Raw genomic sequence first — 14872 nt, forward strand, 5'->3', positions numbered from 1 at the left:
TATTGTAGAAGAAAAACGTTGCATTTACATATTGGTGGATGGAGTTAAAATTACTTCTCATTGTTTCATAAAATACCTTAGTTATCAATTTTGTTTGCAACATATCTCGCTTAGTATTATGTAATGAACCTTTCTCAAGCACTACAAAAGGTATTAGTAGCATTGTTCACCTAAAATCGACCTTTTCTCTGTTATTTCATGTTGTATACACCATTTTGAGAATGTACCAAAAAACAAACTATTTTTACCTACCACATCTCTTTTTGTATTATAACTAGAAGATTTATAAAGGCAAGTGTCTCTTTGTTTTTTTATAACCTACAAAAATGTTTGATGTAGTTTTTTTAGTTAGATGCACAGTTTTTAAGGTATTCGCAAAAAACCGTGCGAAAAGGTATTATGTTTAAATGATTTTCTTTGCCAATTTTCAACCACCAATAACTCAAAAAATATTGAGTTTTCAAAAAAAATTATGGAACAGTTTTTGCTTAGAATTAGGGTATCTATCGAATCCGGTGGTAATTTTAATCAAAAAATTTCCACCTTTTAGGAGGGGTGGGAACCACCCCCAAGATAAAAGCACACATCGGCATAGGGTAGATTTTGAATTAGGATATAAGTAGAGGCTACGCCCAAAATTTCATTAAAATCTATGCAGTAGGATAGAATAGTATTTAGTTTAATATTTCCCGAGATATTCTATTCGTTTATAAGCCAAAAAATTGTTTATAATTTTAAAATATTCCTGAGGCCGCTTAAATAGTCCAATTTCAATTCTGTGAAGTACATTAGATAGGTATAGTGTCTCTTTATGAAAAAATTATAGTTGTTCTTATGCATCACAATTATTGTCGTTATTATAGCGACCGTAAATTTTTAATTAACAATTCAATTGTTGCTAAGCTGTTCATTCAGTTTCCATCAGATTCTGGAATTATAATTTATACGAAAAGGGCTTTTGCACTACCAAGTTATTTAATTATTTATTAACAATTACTTATCTAAAAGTTTAGTTGAAAATTAAAGTTGAAAAATCCGCTTTTTCCGGGGAAAGTTTTCGTCGAAGTAAATCGGAAAAAACAGGTCTCTATGCAGAATTTAATTGCGGTAAATTTTTATTTGAGTGTTTTTGGTGTAAAGTTAAAATCTTTGGAGTTATATAGCAAAAATTGAAAAAAACACGATTTTCGGGCGCCATTTTGTTTATAAAAAAAGTAGCACACTATCTGCGGACTTTGCATACCTATATTATTAATACATACAATAATAAGATTCGATTCCAGCAATAAAATTGCTGGTAAATAACTTTTCCCAAAAATGGCCTATTCTCCGATAATCAGCCCAGACTATTATATTTTTGGAATCAGCACAGTTAATTTAATCAATCTTATTTGCCTTCTTTCGGTAGCAAGAAAAAAATTTGTCTTGTTGGCCTGTGTTATTTGTTATTATTTAAATTTTATTTAAATTATCTACATTTAAAATTATAAATTAACACCCATCTTTCAATTTTAAACGGTAAATTTTACTTTTATGTCAAATCGAAAAATTCATGTACGAGAGAATATACTTCTGTCATCTTGTTACTTGAAAATGTTGTTGAAAATTTGTCTGCTCTGTTAATACGAAACATATCCATATACGATGTTGACATGCCCTATAGAATATCACTTGTGTGTGTACATTCTGCCATTCTTTCTCGTTTTCAGATTAACTGAGGCACACAAGAATGCGATCCGAGCGATCCGGAAAATAAAATATTTCGTAGCCAGGAGGAAGTTTCAACAGGCGAGAAAACCGTACGACGTCAGAGATGTCATCGAACAATACAGCCAGGGTCATTTGAACATGATGGTCAGAATAAAGGTAAGTTGTACGCTTTAGAAATGGTGTTGAACTAGATTTTCTAAAGAATACGTTTAAGGTCCTTTTCCCGTAAAAAAATAAGTAAAAGTTATATTTTTTCCACTGAAAAACATGTATGTATAGGTAAAGCGATTTCTAAACTGGATGATTTTGAAAAGTAATTCTCTAGGGAACGAGTAAAATAACGGGGAAGTAAAACTGCCAATAATGAAATAAATAAAATATGTAGTAAGAGATGTAAGTAAAAATAATTGCACTGATATTGTTGAATGAATTGTCTTTAAAACTGTTTTATTTAGAATTTTGTAAAACAAAGCTATTAGTATTTTGATAATACGATATATCACTTGTACATTGTGTCATGTGAAGGAGAAGGACAACAGATGGGAAGCTGGTTCAAAGAAGGTACCCAAAATTATTATTAAAAAAAGTGAACAGCAATAGTAATTTAAAATATATGTAGCTGGTTAAACACAAATAAATACTGACTTTGACGAGGAGATAATATACCACGTATTGAAATATAACGTAAGGAAATTATAACATGGAGACCTGTTCTTTGTAATAGAATTGTGTAATTAAATCTTCGTTAAATTGTTTTGAGATATTTTGTCGCTCCTATTTTATGATTGCGTGACATGAGCAATAACGTTGAACAAGTTATAAGTGTTTTAAATGCAGTGTACTCTGGAAAGTAGTTTCAAAATAATGGATACCGAATATTAACTGCTGAACTATATAAAGAGAAGAAAAAGGGATTACATATTTTGGAAACATAATTAAAGGGCCCAAGTACCATTTACTTCACCTTATCGTATAGGGAAAAGAGGAAACCAAACGACGGTTAAGGCGAAGCTATCTTGGCTACGCAAGATTAAACAATGGTGTAATATAATAGCTAAATAATTATCTCGCGCAACAGCTGATAGAGAAATAAGAATTCTAAGAGCTCATTCTAAGAACTTAGAGTCATAAACAGGATAGTCGACGTTTGATGGCAGATCACCTGAAAAAGATGAAGAGAAAATTGAAGAAACATCTATTAATTTAACGGAGTTTTTTTCGAATTGCATAATAAAGTAATTAATTGTAGTTAATTTTTTTAATCAGTATATAGGTCATTTCTTAAGAGTTTAAATGTTTTTAGGAATTGCAGAGGAGATTAGACCAAACTCTGGGTAAACCAGGAAGCTATTTAGCTGGAATTGACAAAGTGGGAAACGTTAAACACATGACCGTTGGTGCTAGGTTGTACAGGGTAGAGCAACAGGTAAATATTTAAAAAAAGAAAACAAGAAAAAAACAGTAAATCCTGTATAAACGGTAGGTATATTTAAAAAACCCTCAAGAGGGCCACATCAAATTCACATAACTAGTTTTCGACTGGTTTACTAGTCATCATCAGTGCTTACATGCAATGTACATGCTAACCACCAAGATAGTATTATACAAAAATATGTGGGTCAAAGCCCAGTAAAAGTAGTCCGTCAAGGAAACATAGGTATAAAATGCTACCTTAAGCCCGGATGTTTAAAATATATTATCTAATTTGCCCTAGATAATATTTTAAACATCCGGGCTTAAGGTAGCATTTTATACCTATGTTTCCTTGACGGACTACTTTTACTGGGCTTTGACTCACATATTTTTGCATAATACTACCTTGGTGGTTAGCATGTACATTGCACGTAAGCATTGATTGATGACTGGTAAACCAGTCGAAAACTACTTATGTGAATTTGATGTGGCCCCTTTGAGGGTTTTTTAAATATACCTAACTTTTATACAGGATTTACTGTTTTTTGTATTACATGGTATACAGCCAACTACAGGAAAACTTTTCCTTGTGGATTTTTAAATATTTTTTTATTTCTAAGATTAAAGCGTTTTTTTACAATCACATAATAAATAACTTATTTTGATTGACAATTTTGCTTATTTAATTGTCAGACAGAAAATATCTGTCGTACAGAAAAATTTACAAAATATCTGCTTTATTTGAGAGAACATTATATACGACTTTTTCAGAATAAATTGTGAGAGCTTTAATATTAAAATTTTCACACCCGCAACTCTCCTTTTGGCACGAAGAAAAACCAATTGTTTCTCCTCATAAAAATGTTTATTTTGCTAATAAAAAGTCCGCTTCTGTATTTTAGAAAGTTTAATATACAGGGTGTCCCAGACTAATTTATCCAGGCTATATCTCTTAAACGAATAGAGATTTTCGAATATGACAAAAATTGGTCTATTTCATTTGTAATACACTTTAATATGGCGTATAAAAAATCATTCCCTAAATATTCATCCCTTAGTTAGAACCCCCAACTTTAATTTTTTAATAGCACCCTGTATATTTTTCTATAGTTTAAGATGTGGTCTTCTATCGCCTATTTAACAGATTTTTCAAAAATAAAATCGGTTTGTAAATAATCCAGAAAATATCAGTTTATTTTTTATTTTTGTTATGTGTCCCAGACTAATTTATCCAGGCTATATCTATTAAACTAATAGAGATTTTCAAATGGGACAAAAACTGATATATTCCATTTGAAATACACTTTAATAAGGCGTCGAAAAAATCATCCCTAAATTTTCATCCCGTAGTTATAAACCCTAACTTTAATTTTTAATAACTATACCATAATTAACAAAAATAAAAAATAAACTGATATTTTCTTGATTATTTATCAACCAATTTTATTTTTTTATAAAATTTGTTGAATAGACGTTAGAAGACCACATCCAAAACTATAAAAAATATACAGGGTGCTATTAAAAAAATTAAAGTTAGGGCTTGTAACTAAGGGGCGAATATTTAGGGGATAATTTTTCTACGCCGTATTAAAGTGTATTACAAATGGAATATATCAGTTTTTATCCCATTCGAAAATCTCTATTCTTTTAAGAAATATAGCCTGGAAAAATTAGTCTGGGACACATAACAGAAATAAAAAATATACTAATATTTTCTTGATTATTTACGAAACGAGTTTATTTTTAAAAAATCTGTTGAATATACGATAGAAGACCACATCCAAAACTATAAAAAAATGTACAGGGTGCTATTAAAAAAATTATAGTTAGGGGTTGTAACTAAGGGATGAATATTTAGGGGATGCTTTTTTGCGCCATATTAAAGTGTATTACAAATAGAATATATCATTTTTTGTCCCATTCGAAAATCTCTATTCGTTTAAAAGATATAGCCTGCATAAATTAGTGCAAACTGATTAAAATAATCCAAAAACGAAATTGTGATTTAAATTATTTTAATCTATTAAATTATTAATTATTACCTAATTGATTATTAATCTATGAAATTATCACTTTAATCTCTTATTCAATATATTTTTAATATACGGGCAATGGCGTTCTTCCAATTATTCCAGGCCATTTGAGTCCAATTTATTTTAACTAATATAAATTTGACATTGAATCAACAGTATGTATTGACGATGTATACCACGATTCCTCTTGATTATTGCCACTAATTATGCTTTGGCTGTATCATGGTTTAACACTAGAAAGTCGGAGGGGCCAATTTGGCCCCTGCTGCGATTTGAAGTTATTGTAGTTTTTTTATTTGAGGCAATAATAATTTCATATTTTATGACTTTTAATATTTTGATACAAAGACTTATTTAGCACAAAAACATATTGTTTACTAAATTTTTTTTTTTTTATTTAAAACACAAAACCACATCAACCGCGCAGGGTTATTAGTGGATATGACAATACGAAGTATTACATTAAATATATAATACAATTTAATTTAATATTATACAATTTGATGTCTTTTAAATATGTTAACACTGATGAAACTTTTTTGGTGAGGATTGTCTTGAGGTCATCGTCTGTGATTCTATGGGATCTTCTTTCTTTTTGAAATTGAGGACACTCTTAATGTGATTGGCTTAGCTTCTAGGTCTGTTCTTACAAGGATGGCTACTCCGCCACTTGCCTGTTGTGCTATTCTATTTTTTGGAAAACATTGGTAGTTTTGAAGATTAATATTGTATTGCTTAAAATGGGTTTCTTGAAGACATAAGATCTTAGGGCATGTTTCGTTTATTAGAAGTTTTAATTGTTCTAAATGGGTGTAGAACCCATTGATATTCCACTGTAATATATAGGGGTTAGATTAGACATTTTCGAGTTCTGACTGAGAATGTGTTTCATCGGTCTCTTCTGTGGAAGAGAAATTATTGGGGCTTAGTTTCTTTCTTAATCGAGTTATATTATTCTTTAATTTTGAATTGTGGGTATAAGCGTGAACAAAATTAAGGATCTGAATTAATTCGGCTGTTTCGTTCGAATAGTTTTTTGAGGTTATTTCGGGATGTTTTGCGTTTAATGTGTTTTCGAGAAAGTCACATATTTCGTCGAAGTTAAGGACAAATGCTGGTGATCTGTTTGCGATTTTGTCTTTAATTGTCTCTAGGGAAAGTAAAAGTTCATGTCGAGAATTTCTTTTAGACGTTTTTGTTTTTTTCTTTGATTTCCTTGTTACTGGAGAAGTGAAGATATGAGAATCGGTCTGTGTGGTATTTTCGTTGATTTCTGGAGACGATGAGATGAGCCTTTTTGGATGTTTTGTGACATTTGGAATAATTTTAGGTTGTGTTATTTCTAATGGAGTAAGATTGCTGATCTTGTTGGAAGTTGATGATGTTGTTATTTTTAAAGTGTTTGTTTCATTTGTATTATTTGTAGGTCTTGACATGTCGTCAGTTTCTATGGTAGATTCTAATTGGTTATTAGAGACCTGTACGTCTGGGATCTGATCTAATATGTTTTGGGAAGATGCTGGGTGATCGTTAGAGGTGGATATTAAGGCTTTGTCAGAAGGTTTTTGTTCTGTTTGGTTATAAGATAGATTTGTTATATATTGTGTGTTTTGGGAGGTTTCTGGAAGAGCTTTAGAAGTGGTTGGATTAGAATTGGTTGGGTCAGGATTTGTTGTATTAGAAGTGGGTGGATTAGAATTGGTTGAGTCAAGATTGGTTGTATTAGAAGTGGTTGCATTAGAAGTGATTGTATTAGCATTGTCAGGACATTCTGTTTCCTGGTGACCAATAGTCTTGCATTTTGAACAGTTGAATCCTTCTATAAAAAGGTATAGTCTGTAAGTGGTATTATCATGAGAGATCATGAAAGAATCGGGAATGGACATATTTTCTAAAGGTGTGATAAATTTTTGCCTTCTAAAACTCAAGACATGGCTGTATTCGCTTTCAGGCATTCCTACCCTAAGAAAAGTCATTTTACGTAGTTCTTGTTCAATTAACGTGGTTGGAACAGAAGGACCAGCGTTTGATATTATCAGTCTTTGAGCTGGAGTGATAAGTCTTCTTATTTCTACTTGAGTTTCTTTTATATTGACGTATTTGTGGGAATGCAGCAATGAATCAACCATATTTTTAGAAGAGAGATATATACATATTCTATTATTGGCTATTCTGGAAGCGAAAGATACGTTACGTGGACCAACTATTGAACCGACGGCTATGATGTACTCTTGAACTTTGGTTCCTTCAATACTAGAAAGAACTATGGCTTCGTCTTTTGTTGGTTGTTTAAACGTGTTAACAACACTGGAATATGAGATGTGAGATGTAGTTTGTGTAGTGTTCATGGTGTTATTCGAAGTCATGTTTGATTAATTTTGGAGACGTTGCAAGGCCGGCCCTGTCTCCGGTTCAAAAACCAGTGTGGATCTTGGCCCAAAACTGGTCCTATTTATATTTCTTGGATATTTTATAGGTTATATTATTATTAATATAAATATAATAGATGTGGTTTTTGGTACTCACGTCAGGTTTGCGGGGTTTACATGGTGTTTCCACTATAACAATGTGGAGGAACTAACAAAATAATTTTAAACTGTGTTTTTATCATTTAAAAACTGATAAATATCGCAGCGGTTTACAACGTGATGTATATTATCATTGTCAGGCGTTTACTAAATTTATTAAATGGTTTTTCTAACAAATCTACCATAGAAGTCTAAAGGGGCCATATTGGCCCTGTGTAAGTTATTATCGTTTTCTGGGAAATTCGACGAGCCTTTCTTTCAAATTCCTGTCGGATGGGTAAAATTATATTTATGAATGTTTATTGGAAATGGTTACCCTTATACTGGTACTGATCATCTACGTAATAAAAATAAAATTGTTGGTCAACACAAGTGAACTCAAACATACAATTGCGGGTGTAGAGGACCAAATAACGCGTCTTTATACTACAAAAATAACTTCAAGACCATGGCCTATGTACGTGTTTTATAATACTTTTGACTTGGAAGCAATAAATGCATGGATTATTTATAAAGAAATAACTGGAAGTAGACTCAGTCTTTGTAAGTCTATTCTTCGGCTGTGTGAAGAATTATGGGCCCCATACCTTGCCTCCCGAAATCTGGAACTACGCCTAGCAACACCAGGTCTACCAACAACTATCACTGTTACTATCCAAAAACGACAAAAATATCAGTTGAAAATATTTTGTAAAGGAAATCATACTTCCAATCATTGCCGCGGTTGTAACAAGGCAATGTGTGGCAAATATCAAAAACTGCAAACTGTATGGTGTTCCGAATGTTTTTGATAAGCAGCGAATGTGTTAAACAATGAAAGTAAAAAATAAAATCAGATTCTATTGTCTAGAGTAGATTTAATTTCTTTAAACTGAGTTTTAATTGATTAAAGAACGTGGGACCAAAATAATCCCTTCCGGCTTTCTAGGTAGGTAAGCTAAGTCCGACTTTCTAGTGTTAACAAGGCGACTGTGATAAAATGCATTTTCCGACACTATGACAGAGTTACTATTAACACCCTGGATAATATTGTCGAACCACTTCTCGAGGTATATGGAGTGCATGTCTTCATGATAGTCCGATGTTTTCTTTAACCCGGCACCTGCCACGTGGCTTTGGAAGGCGTCAACTGCCACGTGGGGTGCTCACAGCACCCCTTAAACATTTTCTGTGATCTACTTGTTTATAAACAAAAATAAAGTGTTGAGTTACACAAGAATATAAAGAAACATGTTTTATTAAGTTATTAACTACTAATCCTTTATAAAATTTAAAAAATAAAATTAAAAAGTGTTATAAGCAAATTATCAAGTACCAACCCATAATAAATGAAGTGAAGTAAAATATCTAGGAAATTAAGATCTATTGAGTATAGAAACTATATATTAATAATTTAAATCAGTTATTACAATAAAAAATGTAAATCTGACCTGTTTATCAAAAACACAAAAAAAATTAAAACTTAAACTGCCAGATGGTGGCACCCCGATTCGACTTTAGAGCTACAAGTTCAGAATGACACTAAATAACCACTTCAAACGCAAACAGATCTATGCTATATAATATTATAGAAAGCTACTATGACACACAGCACGGTTAACAAACTTGAAATACCAAATATTTGATGAAAATGTGTTATGGGGTGCTGGTAGCAGCCCACGTGGCAGGTGCCGGGTTAATATACAAATAACGCAGAGAACCAAGGACCTAAAAATTCTTAATTTTCAATAAATGTTAAAATCTATTGTAAAAATGGAACTACAACTTTGATATTACGTGAAAATTTGGGTCTTGTAGTGATAAAAGTGTGATTAAATTTTACATCAATTAGTTTGAAAGGTATTCAATTTGTTTATCCCAATCCACTTTTTTGCAATAACATAGTTCAGGAAAAACTAAACTCAGAATGACTGTGAGTTGATTTGTTCTGATTGTAACTTGAAATGTCAAAATTTTTCAAACTTCTGGTGTTTCTGGCGTTATCGAAAAAATGTATTTTTCTAAAATTAACATCCCTCCGCTACGCGTCGGGAAATAACTTGTATATATTGTATAATATAAATTGCATATATATTGCCTCCTATATAATAGATACTTATTTCCTACAGGAAAAGCTAGCAGTTTTTCAAAATTAAAAAAAAAACTTGTCCTACTTTTTTAAATTCCTAGCTTGGATGTTTATAACAATTCAGAAACCTAACCACCTAAAACTTAAAAGATCAAGGACTGAAGTTTTACGGTAAAACGTTTAAAAAAGATTGGCTTTCAACAGAGTTGTCTACAAAGCTTCAAAATGTGGAGCTCCAATTCGCCCAGCATGGAGTAGTAGAGTGGCTATAAGCGCTAAACTATATCTTTGATTTTTGTTAATGGATTTTACCGTTGCTTTTTTAATTTGTTTGTAGTCTGCGAATTTTGATAATAAATTTAATTTTACATTACCTTACTTACTTACTAGCCAACGCCCACCCTTGGCATGTTAGACATTTGGCGGCGCGCTGACCAGTATAGACGAGCCGTTTCTCGTAGGCGATCTTCATCCTCCTCGGGTGGGTCTGTTATCAGGGCTGGGCACTCTGGGAGGTGAGCAGCATCCATCTGGGGCTGATTACATAGTGGACAGTTGTCATTTTCACGGACGCCGATGCGATGTAGATGGGAGGCCAGGTAGTCATGCCCCGTAGTTGTTCTGAACGCGGCTACACTGATGGGTCTCGGCAAGTTGTGAGGGATTGGTGACTCTATTAGGTGGGCCCAAGATTTTCCAGCACCGGCTTGTATTTGCTGGTCTTTTATCTTCGCTTTGATTCCTCTTTTAATGGTGGACTTTGCTGATGTGTACGATTGGAAGCTAGGGGGCTGTGGAAGAGTAGTGCCTTCTTTTGCAAGTTCATCCGCCGCTTCATTCCCTTCAACACCGACATGACTAGGAATCCATTGTAAAGTAATCAGCCACCCTTTTTCAAGCAAGTTCGATAGTTGGACGCGGCAAGATGTTGTTTGGACACAGTCGGTATATCGATTTGTCGACAGGGCGAGGATTGCGGCTTGGCAGTCGATGAAGAAGGCAACTTTTTGGGGGTGTTGGAGATTCTCGAGACTTTTAGCGGCTTCGTGTATAGCAGCAATTTCGCCATCATAGTTGGTGAGAGGGGCACCCACAGCTATGGAGCCTTTGGAGAACGTTGAGACATATCCTGCTCCTGTTTTTCCCGAGTCCGGCATCGAGGAGCCATCGCAGTAGATGTGGAGCCACTCATGCGCTGGGTAATTGGTGTGTATCGTCTCTAGGGCGGCTTTCCTTAGGACAATGTCTGACGATAAGTGCTTCGGCTCGTTATGGTTTTCAAGACGCAGTTCTGTGTTTGGTAGACAGCGGGCGAGTGTAGTTTGCGCTGGGAAGGGAGCGGCTTTCGACAGGTCAATGTGGTATTTTTCCATGATTTGATTTGCTACTGTAAGCGGAGTGGTTTGTGTTTTAAGACGGTTTTAAGGTGTTTTAATTTTACATTACCGGTGTAAATTGTTTAAACCATTTTCGACGTAAAAAAAGTGAACGATATTGTTAGAACATTTTTTTTTTTTTTGAAAAACATAGGAATAGGTAACTTACATTTGAATGTTCAATAAATTGTCGAAAATAATTGATAAAATTAAAAATTATTTAAAATATTCCAATACGATATTATTTACCTACAACTATAATAATTTATTAAATTACATGTTCCGCATATTTATTTAAGTTACTGTAAATTTAACTGTGAATGATCTATACCTATTGTTTCCTCCAAAAATTTTAATTTTCCAAAAATTGTTTAAATAATTTACAAGACTAATTTATATTAAATTTATTAACAAACGGTATATTCGTAATTTACGGAAAGAGTAAATATAAATTATAAAAAGAAACGTCAAAATCTATCAACAGGAACCGGAGATCTTCTGCAGCTTGAGTTTGAAGATCATATTGCATTTTTCTAGACCGCCGATTAAAAAAGGGAATAACTTCGTCCAGAATAATCGCAGGATAGCTTTTGTTATAACCGGCCAGCTTTTCGAATATACAAAATTATTTTTTTCCCGGGGAGTAGCAAAAAAATGCAATGTTTTTTCAGTCAAGTTTTGCAATATTGGAGATTTCACTAACTTTTTTTAACTATTTATATAAATATTGAATAACTCTCTGCAAACTTATGATACCCGTAGAATCATGGCAGGTTCAGTTTCTCTGACATGTAATTGCAAAAGAACTTTTTTCTGCAGCCGTTCCGAAAATAAAACTTTCGGTATGATTTATTAAATCGAAAGTACCATTTTACACAACTCTTACCGAAAGTAGCTACTTTCGGGACTAATTTTTTCACTTTCGGGACGCTTTGTTTACTTTCGGGGCGATTTTGGGTAGCTAGGTAACGGCTTTGACAATAACATCAACTTTTTATTATGACAACGCTTGTCAGTTAAGACTCGTGTGTGTGAAAATGGCCGTTACCAAATTAATATCTCAAAAAATAGTAAAAGTACTGAAACGTCTAACACTAATTTCAATACTGCCATTTCTGTTAATATTCCTAGCAATATCAATGCACGTTGATTCTCCTACAAGGATTACAAAAACTTCATCTACCATAATTGATTATACTGTCTCAGATTTTTCACCTCTTGATGTCCACTCTACAATTATTAATGCTGGACTATCTGATCATGAAGCAGTTTATACGAAGTTTAATATCTTTAGCAAACCCTCCTCGAAAACCCGACGTTTAGGCAGGATTTTTTCCACCCGGAACTTTCGTAATTTCCAAAATTTATGCTTAACCTCTGAGTGGCGCTTTCCTGCTATGGACGTGGATAATAATTTCAGTGCTTTTTTGGATAAGCTTGTCTGTATCTTCAATAAAGCATTTCCTTTAATTGCAATTAAGCCAAAACATCGCAAACCCTGGACTACTAAAGGTATCCGAATATCTTCCAAGAACATGCGTTCTCTTCCCTATATCAGGAAATTTACTACCAACGTCTCTATCACTGAATATATCACCAAGTACAGGGCAACCTATCTTAAACTTATAAAATCAGCTAAAAAAGACTACCACCATAACCGTTTGGGAATCTCAAAAAGTGGTGCAAAAAAAACTTGGTCCATAATAAACGATCTTCGAAATAAAACCCACACTGCTAAAATAATTTCCCTTCCAGACCCTGAAAATCTAAATGAATACTTTGTTAATGTGAGTAAAAATATTACATCAACTATTTTGCCACAACAAGGTCCCATTGCTTATCTCCCTAATTCAAGAAAGGTCTCGAATTCATTCTTTATAAAACCAGTCGATAAATCTTAACTGATCCAAACAATCAATAGTATCAAAAGCAAATCCTCCTGTAGTACTGATGGTCTATCGAAAAAAGTTTTTTCTAATCTCCCAAAAAATGTGTTAGAAGTCCTCATCTCACTAATTAATGATTCCTTTGAGAAAGGTAAATTTCCAGAGTGCCCGAAGACAGCCATCATTATTCCTCTTCATAAGGGTGGTGAAATATCTAATACCTGCAATCATAGACCTATTGCACTACTACCGGTACTCTCCAAAATTATTGAGAGACTCATAAAAGCCCGACTTATGTCCTTTCTAGTTGAAAACAACATTTTATCACAAAATCAGTTCGGCTTTTTAAATAATAAATGCACCACTGATGCCGCCTTTTCTGTACTACATGAGGTTTATCAAGCACTGAACAATAATCTTCACACTGCCACCGTCTTTTGTGACTACGCCAAAGCTTTTGATTGTGTAAATCATAACATTTTGATAAGAAAACTAAATTTCTACGGAATTCGAGGTATTTCTTTAGATTGGTTCCAATCTTACTTAGATGATAGGAAACAACTGGTTAGAGCAAATGATACAGACTCTAGTCTCAAAAACATTGTATGTGGGGTACCTCAAGGCTCAGTATTGGGTCCTCTACTTTTCCTTATCTTTATTAATGACATCACTAGTTTAAAAATCGATGGAAAAGGCTTTCTTTTTGCTGATGATACCAGTATCACTTGGAGCGACTCAAATATTGCAACTTTTCATGCTACTATAACTTCTGATCTACTTACAATAAAAACCTGGTCTGACTCTAATTTACTCTCGTTTAACGTAGATAAAACAGTAGCATTGTCTTATAAAGGAATCCTTCAACCCTTACCTCTTAATAACAGCCAGATCAGTACCGTTGATTCTGTAAAATTTCTTGGTATTTTTTTAGATAGCAACCTTAAATGGTCCCACCATATCGATTTGTTAAGGAAGAAACTATCCTTAGCTTGCTATGCTATAAGATCTATTTCGAATGAACTCAATTTAGCATCTTCCAAAATAACATATTTTTCTTTATTCGAGTCACATCTTCGTTATGGTCTTCCTTTTTGGAGTTCTGGTACAGCTGCCCAATTCGATGTTATTTTCAAATTACAAAAAAGAGCAATTAGATATCTGTTTGGCCTCAGAAGAACAACACACTGCAGAAGTTACTTCAAAGATCACAGAATTTTAACCCTTCCATCTTTGTATATTTTAGAAACTGTTTGCTTAATTCGTAAACATCTACATGTCTTTCCACCAAGACCTAATCATGACTACTTCACGAGAAATTCTACGTTTGACGTCTATATGCCGACCCCTTCCTCTGAGTTAGTAAAGAAATATATACTATATTCCGCAAAAAAACTTTACAACCATCTCCCTCTACAACTTAAATCTGCAGAATTTTTCCCCAAATTCCGTAAACTGACAAAAGCCTACCTATCTGAAAGACCATATTATTCAGTAGAAGATTTTCTTAATCAATAACTAAGAAATTACAGTAACCTTTGCACAAGCAGTATTTTTATTATCATGTTTTTGTCTATATTTGGGTGTCATATGCAGCAGCTTAACTTTTAAACTTATTAAATTTTAGGTAGACTATGCATTTGCAATTTACTTAAATTTTGCAATTGATTACTTCTGTTTAACTTCATTATTGTTATTATTGTAAATATATTGACGATTTATGTAATTTTAGTAAATTGGATTGTTATTGTTTTGTTTTCTTGACTTTTTATAAGCTTTGTCGATAAAATTGTACAATTTTTCATGACAATAAAGCATATTTCTATTCTATTCTAAATAATTGTTATAATTGTGTTATTAA

The 14872-nt window shown here is 33.1% G+C and overlaps 1 protein-coding gene across 1 annotated transcript in view; it reads left to right on the top strand.

Moving 5' to 3' along the window:
- The window catches only part of LOC126885350 (potassium voltage-gated channel subfamily KQT member 1), a 267609-nt gene that overhangs the window by 249247 nt on the left and 3490 nt on the right, over positions 1 to 14872 (top strand). Inside the window, exons 7-8 of the mRNA XM_050651907.1 lie at positions 1710 to 1866; positions 3014 to 3136. Coding sequence (XP_050507864.1) covers positions 1710 to 1866; positions 3014 to 3136 — 280 coding nt within the window. The remainder of the gene's footprint in view (positions 1 to 1709; positions 1867 to 3013; positions 3137 to 14872) is intronic.

Source organism: Diabrotica virgifera, chromosome 5, assembly GCF_917563875.1.
Source record: "Diabrotica virgifera virgifera chromosome 5, PGI_DIABVI_V3a".
Taxonomy (NCBI): Eukaryota; Metazoa; Arthropoda; class Insecta; order Coleoptera; family Chrysomelidae; genus Diabrotica; species Diabrotica virgifera.